This window comes from Cygnus atratus, chromosome 5, assembly GCF_013377495.2.
Source record: "Cygnus atratus isolate AKBS03 ecotype Queensland, Australia chromosome 5, CAtr_DNAZoo_HiC_assembly, whole genome shotgun sequence".
Taxonomy (NCBI): domain Eukaryota; kingdom Metazoa; phylum Chordata; class Aves; order Anseriformes; family Anatidae; genus Cygnus; species Cygnus atratus.
In genome coordinates this window covers 3609382-3624479 of record NC_066366.1, presented here as the reverse complement: position 1 = coordinate 3624479, position 15098 = coordinate 3609382, and the positions used below count along the sequence as shown (strand labels likewise).

General features: G+C 36.0%; 1 protein-coding gene across 13 annotated transcripts in view; it reads right to left on the bottom strand.

The window, feature by feature from the left end:
* INSC (INSC spindle orientation adaptor protein) overlaps positions 1 to 15098 on the bottom strand; it is a 142771-nt gene that overhangs the window by 66961 nt on the left and 60712 nt on the right. For all 13 annotated transcript variants that reach the window (XM_035550358.2, XM_035550356.2, XM_035550361.2 and 10 more), the window contains 3 exons: positions 3594 to 3939; positions 3060 to 3112; positions 1452 to 1575 (listed from right to left, as the gene is read on the bottom strand). In XM_035550358.2, coding sequence (XP_035406251.1) covers positions 1452 to 1575; positions 3060 to 3112; positions 3594 to 3939 — 523 coding nt within the window. The remainder of the gene's footprint in view (positions 1 to 1451; positions 1576 to 3059; positions 3113 to 3593; positions 3940 to 15098) is intronic.

Sequence of the window (15098 nt, the reverse complement as noted above, 5' to 3'; positions counted from 1 at the left end):
CTCTCCCAAGTCGTCAGCCATGGGAATACAGATGGGATGATGCAGAACCCTGCTCTCTTAAAATATATAGGGATTAGGGATCAGGATTTAATGTGTCAGCAAGCGTCAAAGTGTTCAAACAGAACTATTCACAGTCTACAACTCCTCTTCAGATTAAAGGGAATAAGCATCAAAACAACCACCACCTACTCACTGAATTTGCAATATGCAGTTATTTATGCACTTAAATTCATATGATGCATTTCACGTAGTTCTCATAAATCCTAACCAAAGTGCATTAGCACGTAGCTTGTTAGCTTGACTATAATTCTGCAAATATATTCTGGAGACTTTCAATTCCTAGCAGTGATCTTTTAAAACTATAGGGGTGTTTCTGAAAGAGCCGCAAATTTTTTGCTATCTTAAAGCATCAAGGTACATTAGAATTTAAAAAATACCATGCAGTGATTTTGCTTTAGCACAGTAGTAAATACTGTTTAACTATTTCCTTTTCATCAAGCTTCTTATTTTCTTTTTTTTCCTGCTCAAAGTTTCAACATAACATCACCTATAAGACATATACAAATGATTTGAGCATAATTAGTTGGGTTTTCTTGGTTGTTGTTGTTTCTGAGGAAGCTGGTACAAAGGGATAGATAATAAAATCTCAAGAAACTAGTTTAAGTCAAGACAGATTGGTTAGACTTACAGGTTATTACCTCAAGAATGCTCTAATGGAAAAATTTTAGAGCATCTGTAACCTCAGCTTAATTACTCAGTGTGTTTATCTACATTTAATCACCACTGGAAATTACACATCATGCCTGCAACACTTCTGGAAGGTTATACATACATAGACACACAGACTTTGCTCTCATTGGTCCTCACACTATGGATGAAGGAATTATTCAAAAACTAGTGGATGGTTATGAATTTGATTTTTTTTACATCTACCACATAAGGGCTTATTTTCTGTTTTGATGCAACAAGAATGCTGATAGTCATATATTGTATTTTATCACTACTTCCTAGAGTCTAAGATATGTACTGGTTAAAATGTCTGGTGTAATAATATATATATGAACATCTTCTAGACGTTTTGGCTTTTAATAAGAACTGTCAAGAGCAGGATAGACTTTTTTTTTGTGGTTTCTAAAGAAAAGCAGCATCTGTAGGAAGGGAAGAGAAAAATGAGTCCAAAACTCTAATAAAGTAGGCATTGTCCAGAGGTTAGCTCCCTTGCACTGAAAGACACCTATCAGGAATGGTAATTAACATAGTGAACCACAAGATCATTCTGTTTGGAAAAAAAATCAGGTGAACGTACACCTAAATCTCTTTACAAGATATCCGAATTACCAATCAGAAGTTTGCTGAAAACAGAGCTGTAATCATCTGTGTTCTCCCTTGAGGTTTAACAATTTGATAACACTTTTTTTTTTTTTTTTTTTTTTTAAACTCTGTAGACTAACCTGTGCCTCATGTGTTAAAACCAGCTCTATCAACTGGCCAAAATACTGAGCAACAGTAGTGAGCGTTTCATTAACACAGGATTTCATGGACCTCAGCATCTGTTCATCCTCAGTTTGTACACACCTAAAAAGAATGGGAAAGGGAAGGAATGAAGGAAAACAAGATCCAATAGACAGCAATTGTTTTAAGCTGACTGTCACAGGTGAGCTCTCTATGTTGTAACAGTACATTAAAAACACGGATATAACAAGGATTCAGTTGTTCACGAGTACACCATCTCTTTGCCATTAGCATCACACCAGAATATCAAAGCTTTGTCTGCACATGGTAAGCATAACACCAAAGGACAGTGTTGGACAGTAATGAATGACACAGACTGCATGCCAAATTTTGCTGCATATGCTCTGTGTTTATACCAGTGTAACTCTGCTGTTTTCCACTGATGCTTTTAGTTACAGTCACCAGTCACTATAGAATGTCTGCATTTCAGCTGCAGCTGTGCATATCCATATTTCCTGATGAGAAAAGTGCTTTATATATATATATATTTGTCCTAGTTTAATGAAAGCAGGATAAGGGTGCAAAATGAATGCATGTCCAGAATAATGACTAGAGATAATTTAAATTTAAAGAGCAAACTCAAAAGTAAAGTTAGGCCTTCTACGAACAAAGATGACACAGCAAGTTTACAGAGTTGGTATAACTATCCTGTAACCAATGATACTTGCCAGCTGAAGAAAGCAAATAAAGATGGAAAACATTACACAATTCAAATTAAATAACTAGTGTTTCCACACACAAATACATTATTTTGAATTGTCAAAACCTATTAGTGGCCTGCTGAGGTGCAATATAAGATACAGATTGGTTGATCAGTGCTTCCATTTACACAGTATGTTCTCTTCTATAGGTTGCCTGTCTTTCACCTACCTATATTAACTTTTTTTCAAACAGAAGAGGAGGGAAAGGGTTGATTGGAGACGGACACTACAGGATTGGGGATCTCATTAAATGTATGTGTAGAATATAAAAGTAAAGTCTGAGCTGTGTGAGTTTGACAAAAAGCAAAAAAAAAAAATTATTCCTTGTTTACAATTAGATGGTGTCTTTTTTATTTTTTAGTGTCAGCATCCCAGCGTGCATGGAGCTAAGTAAACCAATAAGTGCAACTTAAAGGAATGCATATTTATGTGATTTTGTGGGTTTGATTTACTAATGTGGATATTCGCACAGAGGTACATTTTGTATGACAATCTCACACTAAGTTTTTCGCAGAAGCTGAAATCTTGGTTCCAGAGAACTCAATGGGAGTTTTGTCACTGATAGAAACAGACTTTCTCCCGTGATGTCTAAAAGCTCTGAAAAATCCTCTCTACCAGTGTTGTGTTTATGCCATGCTCCTAGTACAACAGCAGATTCCATCTTTCATTAGGATACAGTTTAGATAAAAGCAGTTCACTTCACACACTGGAGGCTAACACTCAAAGCCTTTCAGAGCTGCAGTTCCAACGTTTGAAGATTTTGCTGGATTTGTACTTCCCATTAAAAATTCTACATAATAATAAAAAAGCAAAATGAATATTTCAAACAAAAAAAAATTAAATTACCTTTCTGTAAATGCTGTAAATTCTGAACACTTGTTTATTAAAAGTTTTTCCAACTGCAGAGAGAGAAAATGTTATTTTAAGTAACAATACATATTTGCTTTTTAAAAATAAATAATGCTTGTTCATGATAATTACGCAAAAACCCTCCAAAACTGTATTATTACAGATGGACACTCTTTTCCTACTTTTCTGAATAAAACAAGTAGAGATAAAAATGAAGTTTAAAATGTATAATTTTCTAAATTTTAAATGCAAAGGAACTCACAGATTGGGCATTTAATTATTTCAGTCTGGTGGTCACTGAAAACTAAATTTTTTTTCAGCATAATTTGTCGATATTATCAGCACTCAGAATAAGGCCTATGATAAAATAGGATCCATAATGAGTCAAGAATGCTTCCATAGACAAAAAGGAATTTAAACGTCTTCAGCAAGAAGTGTTGTGTTTAAGAATTTCTTACCAATTGTTTAAAGAAAGTTGCAGTTATTACAATTTAAAAAATTAAAGACAGAAGACAAGTAAGGCATTACTACCTGGTGCATTTCTTCTGAAGAACTTCTAGTAAATGTGTTGTACTCATTTATCATGGAACGTACATGACAATTGACTCTTACTGTCATGCTGTGGACTCTTTGCCACCTGTTCTTCTCTAGTTTTTGAGCAATCCTGGTTAACTCTGTGCTTATGATCCAAGCTCTTTTTAACAGCAGCTGCAAGTTATTGCATGTGCTATACTGTGAGGAAAGGATGTGTTCATTTTGTTCATCCTTCTCAATGCTGATTGGTTTGGACTGGAGAATACACATGCATTCACAGTCTGTCATCAGCTTCAAATCTTCCATCCATCGCTGAACAGAGTCCACCTGAATTAAATGCATGCTAGATGGTAGAGAAAGAAGGAAGAATGAGGTGAAACAAAGTGATCCTTAGAGTAATGATCAGCAATAAAATACTAGTACATCTAACCATCAGGTTGCATTTGACTGACAAAAAATAACAGATTGAGCAAACAATTTGCATGTACTATAACACAGAACCATGCTTTGCATTCTATTCCAAAGACAATCTTTGTGTTTCTGATCACCTTTACATCACACATCATGCTACAAAATTATTAGAGAAAAATAAGTAGAGAATAGAGATGACTAAGCAGAAGTTTAGATTGTAGTTTGGGGAGAAAACAGTTCTACAGTTTCTTGTAAATTCAAAGTTTGATACAATGAAGTAGCAACGTTCTGCGTGTGTTTGCTTACTACTTATGGGACTGTTAACATTTTCTAGACATTTCACCTGTTACTTTCTCACTGAACAGGCAAGTTTAACCTTGCAGCATCTTTTCAAAGCCGTTTACATCCACTCTGACACAGCAAAACCAAGACAGATAATGATGCTGTCAGCAATATTGGTTTCTGCCATAACATAATCCCTTAAACCTCAGCTGGACTCCACTTCCCGACCAGTCCTTTATCTTTCCCTGTGCTTCTCACTGCTGTCTGTACAATTTGCATATTTAACTTCCAAAGCACAATTTTGCACTACAGCAAACGTGCTGTGAAACAATGAGGCTGAAAGAACTTGGGTATACCCTGACACAAGGCAATGAGCCTGCATTTTGTGCACTTGCACCCTCTGGCAGGGATGCAATTAGCAAAGCGTGGTACCTGAGGCAGCAGCAGTGCTAAGCTTGTCTTTGTGACTGTTCCCAAATTCCCCAGAGACTCAAGGCTGCACCCTGATCCCTTTGCCTCCCTGGCAATTTGCCTTCTCCGTCAAAGGCCTGGCTTGTCCCTTGCTGCCTTCTGCAGAGGGCCTGGGAGACTGCACAAGTGCAGGCTCCCAGCTGTGTATTTTGACTCTCACCTACCATACCTAAGGCTGGAACTCCACTTCCTTTTGTGGAAGGAAGCTCCCCAAAGAAGGAGCATCACCTCTGCCAAGGCATTCCACCTGACGCTTGCTTTCAAACCTAGGACAGAACACTCTCCATGTCCGGAAATCAGTCTTTTTTTTTTCAGGTTTAACAGTAGGCCCAGATTATTTCAGTTTGTTTTCCCCTTCCCGATCCTCAGAAGAGAGTATATATTAACCTTGTAGTTAATATATATATATGTAAACACAGAAAAGACACATTTAAAACATTTCTAATATAAATAGTAGATATATAAAAACTGAATACACCATTATATAGAGCTAAGGGAAAAAGATGAGTTATTAAGAAAAAAATGTAATTTATTTTAAAATTTCTTGAGTTTTCTTCATCTTCAACCAAAAGCTTAAAATATGCTATGTTGGTCGCTGGAATTGGGATAAATGAATGATACCATGACAATATCCCAGGCCATGCTAACTTTTTTGATCTTGCAACAGTAAAGACTGATTTCATCAATATCTGTTCCCCAGTGGGCCCAAAATATCCCCTCTCAATACTATATCACTCACCCATAAAAGCATAGAAGGAAGCGAAGTGTTTGAGAATCACTGCAAGTCTCTATGGTATAGAAAATTGTTTTTGTACATCTAAAATAGTTTCTACAGAATTAATAAACAATCATGACTAGTGGATGTAACATTAGTACACATAAAAAAATCACAAAAGGAGCACTTTACTAATGGAGAATTTCAGATTTCTGAGCTGCAAAGAATAAAAAAAAATGTCAATTTTCATCAGCTGCAGATTTAGCCTTAATTTTCTGATAGCCCTTCTCAATATGAAATCCTTGAAATTTTTATTATCTCTTCCTCAAGTGAAAGATGGATTACTAATAAAGGATTCCAAAGAAGTGAAGATGAACGGTTAAGAAGAAACAAACTTAAGTGCAAGCAGAAGAGACTGGGCTCAATTATTTTGTCCAAACTTCTGTTGCTATCATACAGCTAAATCTGGCATTGTAGTGGAGTACTGTCTACCTTCTGACATGTGCTGCAGTTTTTCCAAGATGTTATATCAGAAGGAACAAAAAGAAAGTTTGTATTATAGCCTCCATTCTTTTAGTCTGGACAGGGACTTATTGCACTCAGCCCCACAGCACTAATGCTGTGTGTTGTTATAAAGGCACATAAAGCCCTACTGTTAGGGCAAAATCTACAACTGCACTAGCCAAGCTAAGGAAGACTACGCAGAAGGCCTTTTCAACTACTGTGCTGAACACCAGATGAATTCAAGAAATCCCCTTCCAGACCACTAAGGTAATATTGCACAAGTTACCAAAATTTATTATATACATATGAAAAGGAGTCTCACCTCAAGTATAATTTAATATAAATCAACAGCAAACAAGATACAAGAGATCAGTTGCATTGATCCAATCCGCCTTTCACCACATATGATGAAACTACTTTCAATTTTAAACTTTCCAAGCTACTGCTATTTAAGGTCTTTATTTACTCAGCTTTGAACATTGTGTAATTGCATTTTATGTTCAATTTTGGCTCACTTTTTTCTTGCTGTGCGTAGTCTCCTTATTGCCTTTTTGAATGTGAAGCAAGGTTTCCTAATGGACAAAAAAACTTTAGAACTTTGAAACCATGATTTATATTGACATGCACTCTTTGCATGCAGTCCAGGATAAACTCGTTTGACAGAGTAATGTATTTTTCATTTCTAAAGTACGTTATAATAATTGATTAATTCTCTGTTTAGTGAGCACAGAAACTCCTACATATAATGTAGGAGAATGTTTATATGGAGATATATATATATATATATATATAATGTTTATATGGAGAAAAAAGCTCAAATAGGTTAGTCAGATAAAACAAGAAATAGAATCATAGAATCTAGAATATCATAGAATATAGCTCATGTTTCCTTTAATCCCAAAAGGAAATCTTTACTCCAACAATAAGAAGGAAAAAAAAATAGGATTGTAAACTGTGCAAAAAAGAAGAGATTTTAAAGAAACTCTTGTTGCTTGCCTCTTTTCCTACTAAAGTAATTGTCAGTAATACAGTAGGGGAATTTATGTTGTTTTATCATGTGAAATTTAGTATTCTTTAAACTAACCTGGCAGGAAAAAAAAAATTTGCTTTTTTTCAGACAAAAGAACCACAGAAAACTTTCCTTTCTCACTATGTCAACTTTTCTGGCATGTTATTCTTTAAATATATTTATGTTTATTCAAATGAAATATATAAATGATTTGCTTTTACTCACATCTCCACTTATTCAAAAGTAATCTTCCTGAACATTCAGTACATGAATTTGCAGATTATCTTTTATATATTAAAGGAAAGCAAAAAATGTTATCATTCCTAATTAGCTTTCAAAAATCATATTCCAAACTGCATTTACTGATATCTGAAAACAAGTAGTAAGTTTCCATCTCGTCTCCCATTACTGAAAAAAATATTATGCCTAAAAAATAAAAACAGCCATAATGGGTCAGACCAAAAATCTGTCTAGCCCATTACCCTGCTCCCAACGCAGCCATTAGCAGATGCATAAGGAAAGATTACAAGAGGCATGGCAGGAGCTGAGCAACCCCTCCTTCCCATCTTCTGGCAATTAGTGGTTCAGGAACTTCCTAAGCCAAAATACATGTCTGAGCAGGATGTTTTTACAATTCATGAAATAAAAGTAGCCATTAATCCCTTTTTGAACTCAGTTAAACTTTTGGCCTTCACAGCATCTAATGGCAGTGTCTCACAGTGTTTGATTATGTTTTGTATGAAAAAGTGTTTCTTATTGTTTTAAACTAACTGCCTGGAGATATTAACACAAACTCTTTAGTTCTTGTAAGCTAAGAAATACTGAAAGAGAGCTCCGCATTCACCTTATTTGTGTAATTCATTATTTTGTTTGCCCTACCATATCTCCTGAGTTCTCATTTTCAAGCTAGAGAAATTCAGTTTATCTAGTCTGTCACCATACAGAAGTGACTTCACACATCTGATCAGCTAGTTACCCTTCCCCATATTTTCTAAAACCATTGCTAGTTATCCTATGACCTTACAAGATGAGATGGCAAGAACAGCACACGATATCAAAAATTCAGGTACATCAGATTTATACACATGAATCACATTTTCTGTGAATTCTTGTTTTCCAAGAATTCCCCAAATTACATTTCTCTTCTAAGTGTTTCAAGAGAGCTGTTTCATTTTTTATCTTCTAGAAAAACTACTACTTTTCATTTAGAATCTTTAATTATTTTTTTTCACTATTGGAAAAGTTAGTCCTTCTGTATGTATGATGAAAGAGGTAGTTCTTGAGTTCCCTTCTCCTCCTAGCATGCACTATGTTCATTAACATTTAATTTGATGAGGCATTTTATATTTTAGTGACTCAATACTGACAGACACTTCAGTGATTTTGTAGTTGCAGTTATTTTGAATTAACCTGAATGATTTTGCATCGGCTGAAGTGGTGTTGATGCAAAATACAACTACAACTGTTTTTCAGGTAGTTAACAAATAAGTTGAACAATATTGGTTCAAGCATAGGGACCTCACTGGTGTGATTTTGTCCAGTTCTGTTTTATTAAGCACCAGTAGCTGGTTAACTGACAGAGACCTTCATGTTTATAGATAATTCCCCACCAGTTTGAATTTCTGGATTCAGTATGCCATGGCATATTGACAAAAAAGCAATTTATCTAGACTCTACATTAAAAGAGCAGCATTTCATGTAAAAATAGCAGTAAAAATAATTCGGTGCAAAATAAAAAGTCAAAAGAGTCTCCAGCATTTCTTAAAGTCATTCTATTTTAATTGAGGTTGTAAAACAGTTGATGAAGTTTCCAAGACCATTCAACTGAATTTGAGTACCTACCAATTTGAATACTCTGAATTCTAGTACGCCTGCCAAAGAAAGTCTTTTTAAAATTGTGTTATTTTGACAAAATCATTTGACATCACTGGCTGAAATCAGCTTAGAACAGCACGTTAAAAGATGTTGCTTCAACAGACACTCAGACATACAGACATTTCTACCCTATGTAATACAGTGCAGGCATCCTGGAGAAAGGCTTACTGAAAAAAATCTCATCTTACATTTTTAAGACATATGTTGTATTCAGAGTTCTGTTACCAGCACTTCTTCCATCTTCTTTTATCTAGCAAGTAGTTTGTTAACTAATGAATCACAGGATCTCTAGAATAGGCCAAGCAACCCTGTAGGTGGCAACCCTCCCTATGTTATGTTGGTGCTACAGGAATAGAAGAGTGAAGAAATAATAACTAGATCGTTTGTGTAAAACTTTCAGCTTGGGTCTTTCTACCACATTTTTACTGGCGGCACACAGTTTTTTAAATTGCAAATGTTATAATGAAAAAGAATTATGCCTCCATTTTAATACTGAATTTCAGTAAGTACTGAAGTTTCATGTTTTACAACTATGTGGAAGCCTAAGCTGATCAATCCACATGAATAATTCCCATGGCCGTTATATTTATAAAGAGTAAAGACTTCTGCTGTGTGGAATTATGTTTTTTTGAGGCTTCTTAGTCTTTTTATCCATTTTTACCTGTTATGACAGATTTATTACCAATCCTAATGATAGCATTTACTACAGCTTCCAGATAAGCCTACAGTGAATCAATGCCAAGTCTTACAACTGTGCTCAAATTTATTATTCTAATTAGCAGTAGGTAATTAATTGGCAACAAACAACTTGAATGGATTTACCCCCTCTTTGAACATAATTCATCTCTAATTTTTTTCTAATTCATCTGTTCAAAATTATTCATAGGTACCCAATATACGCAGGGCCAGTGTCTACATTAATATAATAGACAGCAGAACTCAACTATCAGTGGAAGGATTTAATGAAGAGCCTTAGAGAAGGCTCTTATTTATCCTCAAGTTGCTTTATGCTATTAATTGCATAAAAGAACCTTGTAGATCCATGATATATTTACACTGATTTTAGCAAAATTTCACATAGCTAGAGAGCTAACTTAAGTGATACAGAATAGCTTTGGGGCAGCCGATAGTCAGGTTCCTGATTTTTAAGTGAAAACTCTTGCTTTGCAGATCATACCTAAAGAAGTCTATGAATATTTGACATTTGTAATTTGTAATTGTAAAAAAAATGTGGCAAGCTAAAGAATTAGTCAAATGATTCCCCTTGATTTGACTTTTTCTAGTATAACATCAGCAACCCAACTTCACTAGGACAAAAGTTGGGTTTAGTACGCATTATTTAAACCTTCAGAAAACAGAAAAAAGGTCATTCCTAGTTTTCAAAAAAAAAAAGTTAATAGGTTATATTACGGTCGTATTTTAATTAGCCTCAACAATTAGTCAATCATTACAGTTATGGAAGTATAAGAATTTCCCCAAATGAAGTCTCTAACTGATAATGCAAACTATAGCCCTCAAAACATTATTCAAAACAAAAGAGTTTAAGGAAAGTTGTGCGTAGTCAGCCAAATACCCTGAACTGTATTCTAGAAAACAGAACTCTTAGCTTGCACTGATCACCCTTCCACCTCTGTTTAATTTAGGGGTAGGTTTAAACCACAAAGTGCAGCAGAATTTAATGGAGGCATTACCAGTAGAAGGTTCAGGAAGCAGGATGTCAATGAGCAGAATTATATCGGTAACAAAACCAGAATTACTCAAATATCACAAATAAAATACAAATTTATCACGATAGTGATAATAAATTAACTGTTTTGTTGACCAAGGACACCACAACAGTGCTGCTTTTGTTTGTTTGTTTGTTTTGATAACTGATACCCATGATCTTTTTCACCTGACCTGAAACCAGCAATGGTCCCCTTGCCATTTACTGAAACTTCAATGCAACCAAATTCAGTTTGGCATCTGTGCTCTGGGATGGAGATACTGAAACCACCAGCCTCCTTGAAGTCAGCACTACTACAGTGAAAACATGTTAAAACCACAAAGAGCTTGTGCCTTGATAGGCATCCATCCAATTTCTGCAGGGAGGTTAAATGCAGACCAGTCTGTGAAACTTAGAACTAAACAACTGTGGTCAGACTGCTGCATTCTGTGAAATCTTGTGCATTCACAAATATGGAAGAAATGTCTATAAGGAAAGTAAAAACACTATAAACACTTTTAATATATTAGGCATGGTGTATAAATTAACTATGGCTTCATCGCACCTAATTAAAAGGCCACATAAATCATTCTGTGTTAAGTGCTGCACGAATGTTCCTCTCAGATCTTTATGCTTTTCTGAGAAATCCTCACTGTAAGTTGTCCCCCTAAAAATGTCTGGAAATTTTATACTATCCCAGAATTACTGGCACACTATAGAACATAAGGAAGACATGATAAAAAAATCACAGACTAATTCAGCTTGCTGATTAGGTTATGTAAAATCTAGGTTAAACTTATCAAATGTTAATTTTCTTCACACAGAAGAAAATCTTCACTTTTCTTCACTTCCTACAGCTTAGGTAGGGCCAGGTCTTTTCCAGCCTCCATCAACTGAAGGGACAGTCAGAAGACAAAAGGACGAATTCAGCCTGGTTTGAGGGATTTTCATGTTGTGCCTGGTACAACACATTGTTAAAACAGCAGCTGTCTCAACAAGCACTTAAGCCACTGAGTTTGCAGAATGTAAAGACAGCAATTAATGAGGGTAGGATTTCCTGACAGAATGGAGGGAAATGCTAAATAAAACCTGCTTTCAGCAGCTTAATGATAGTATAAGGCTACTGCTTGCAGGCAAAGCTGGACAAACAGTATACCAATACTGTCACGATCACCAACTAAGTCAGTATGTCTGTTCGATTTATATTTGCATAACATGACTATTTGAAATGAAAACTATTGCATTTGTGATGCTATTCTTGGATCAGCTCCCATTGGTTTTTAATATTCACAGAATATCAGTGTGAGATAGACAGGATTTATAAATAAATTAGTAAAACAATCAGCTAACCAAGATTTGTGCAAGATATTAGTTCTTTTGTTCAGCATGCTACCTGATCATTTGTTCTACCCTGCGAAAGGGGATTCCCTTCCTTGCCCAGGTGAATTGTTCACGGATGGCCTGGATGAAGTAGCCATTCCCTCCATCTGAGGTGAGGTCCTGAAATAAGAAACTATTCTCCACTGTGCAGACAAAAGCAGTGCTGAAATAGCAAGATCCTGCCACTTCTGTTCTCAAATGACAGCCTGGGTCTTGCAAAAACAAAGTTATAGTTTTTCGGGGGGGAGGATCTGAGCTGAGAGGTCTTAACTTTGTATAAAATGCCTGAATCCATGACTTTGTACTGTATTTAGCCCAATATATGCCGAAGAGCATTGCCTGATGGACTATCACAAAGAGGCTCTACCTAAAACATTTCTGCAGGTGTTCACAACACCAAGTCTGACTGTGTGACTGAACTGTGTTGGTAATCTCAAAGGGATGTTGTCCTCCAAGTGCATTCACATTGTTATTGTACTCAGACTACTTGCTGTCTGAGTACAAAGTTCTAACTGCCACAAATAGCTCAGGGGGTTTCCTGCACTTTGCGACAGCAGAGGAATGTCAACAAGGCCACCAGCAGGAGAGAAATGCTCGGTGAGTTTATCCTAGTTCACTGCTTCCTGATGCTCAGGCTACACTTGTAATCACAGAGGTCAGTGTTCTTCACAGCTTTTTAAGAACAATATGCTCAGAGAGGAGTCCTTGTAAACACCTAGCAGGGATGGAGAAATAGAAACAAAAGAGGGGGAGAGAAACAACACTGGAAATCATTTAGGGCCATAGACCATAGGAATACTCGATCACAAGCAAGGACTAATTTGGAGACTAACATGAGAGTTCACGAAAGTAGAGTCAGTGCCTCACTGAACAACTGAACATTATTTTTTTCAAGTCTGCCTTAATTTGTAGTTTAATAACAAACAGTACCACTCACTGTGCTTTTTTCAAAGGAGTTATGACATGCATTATGAGCAGTACCATTAGCTTTTCACCTTTTGCTATTTACTCACTTAAGGTCCTAACCCTACTGATTAAATAAAGCCTGGATTACTTAATGAAGGAAGCAACAACCGTTTTACAGGGAGTTATGAGATCAGTATCACTCAGGAGACTGCAGAAATTTGGGGACACTCAGTCACATCTATTGCACAGCAGCTCTTGCTAAAACTGTCATAAAAGGAGTAAGAAAAAAAGCAAAGCCAACACCAGGTATCCAGGAGTCATATTAGAACATTAACTCTTCAATAGACAAGTTAAAAAGATGAAAACTAGCAACAACGTCACAAATACTGGACAGACATGGCAAGAATTCTTTAAGCAGTCTCATTCAAAGAAAGCAGTTTCTAATCAAATCCAATATTTAAGCACATGCTTATATGTTTCTGTAGAAACCGAGGATTTGAAAGTTAGATCTTAGGTCATCATAGCCACTTGGCTGGTAATTTGGCCCTAAATGGTTTAAAAAAAATTCAACTCAATAGTTTATCATGGGCTCAAAAGTGTTCTATTAAATGGTTATGCTAGAATCTCACTGCTCTAATAGTTAGAAATTTCTTACTTTTGATCTGAATTTCTTAATAGTCATTTAATTCCCATGTGGTTTCATCTTTCATTTTAAGAATTCATCTTCTAACGCATTCCTAGGAAAAAAAAAATCCTTCTCAGCTTGTTTTGCAAGAGTTAAAAAGCAAGATTCTTAGGTTCCTTTTGTCTCTTTTTGCTCCCCTTTCTCCAGACTCCCTGGTAGGTCTATAGCTGCTGCAAAATTAATTTTTTACTGCACGACTTGATATCATTCCTGACATCAAATGAAGTCTCACAGTAACTTGCACAGTGGCATTAATACACCCCTATCTCCACCAGAAATCTCTCTTCACACAGCCCAGGACTGATCTTGCTGCCCTAATCACTACATCTTACTGGCAAATGCTGTCACAGGCATCTTATTATCAACTAGCATACGTTCGGTTTTTGTTGTTTTGTTTTTTTAAGCTCTCCGTTGAATAAGCTACAAATAGTTGCAGACTTTCTTATTGAGTACCTTAATGCAAAACCTTGAGATTTCAACTACTCGTCCTTTTTCTATTATCCCTGGCCTCAAGATCATCTTTTTTCAGACAAAAGGCTGATGATCTGTGCTAGCAATACTCCAAAATTTAAGCTACAGCAAGTTGTGTCACTTGTGAAATGAAACAAATAAAAACGGGTATGAAGACCAATATTTGAAGTCTACTTCTCTCTTCTCAGAAATAACCTTACAGCTACTCCTTCCCATTTTACCTTTTGCCTAATAGCTACTGCTTGCTGTATTTACAAGTAAATAGTCACATACATAATCTCCAATGAATTGCCTTTGTTCAAAGGGAAAACAGAAAATAAGGTTACCTTATGAGAGAACAAAAGGTTATTCAGTACATTCTATCTTTGGCAGGTTCATGTTCTGGCATCCCATTTACCTCTTAATCCCAAATCTTTAGGTAATCTCTGCTAGCATTTTTTTCCCTGAATTTAGCCTCTTTTCCATTCCAGCAGCCTCTTGTTCTACCCTCCCTGGCTCCCTAGACACAAGACTGTTTTCCTAATTTCCACTTGGAGGCACAACAAAATTTTGCTAGCTAGTAGTTCAGCACCTTAAATAGTCATCTCCTGCCTCCTGGGGATTGAGTTGTGTTTTGCTTCTCTCAGGTATTTCAATTTTCTTCCTACACATTTAACAGTCAAAGCTAGATTGTTAGTGTTCCTGTCTGCACTGAAAATTTAGTCTTTGTTCATCTGGAGTACTTTTTCTATTCTGCATTTAGTATCTACTCCTTACTAACTACATGAAGTAAGCATTTCTTACTTTCTTCTTTTTTAATTTGTGCTTATTGAATTTAGGTATTATTCAAATATATTAAATTGCTTTTTTGAACAAAATTCTTACTGAAAAAAAAAGTGTAACTGGCAGTATATACTGGATTAGAGTCCTGGACTGCTAAATCACCTCTTAAAAGACTGTTTACCAAAGCTAGACCTTCTGTGTTAGTTTCCCTACCTGGAGCAGCCTTATGCTCCAGACTGGGATACAACACCAATAACTGTGTACATGTGCATGGCACACTCCCCTTCTGTGCACGCTACCTCCCTCCCAAACAACAGATTATGTTT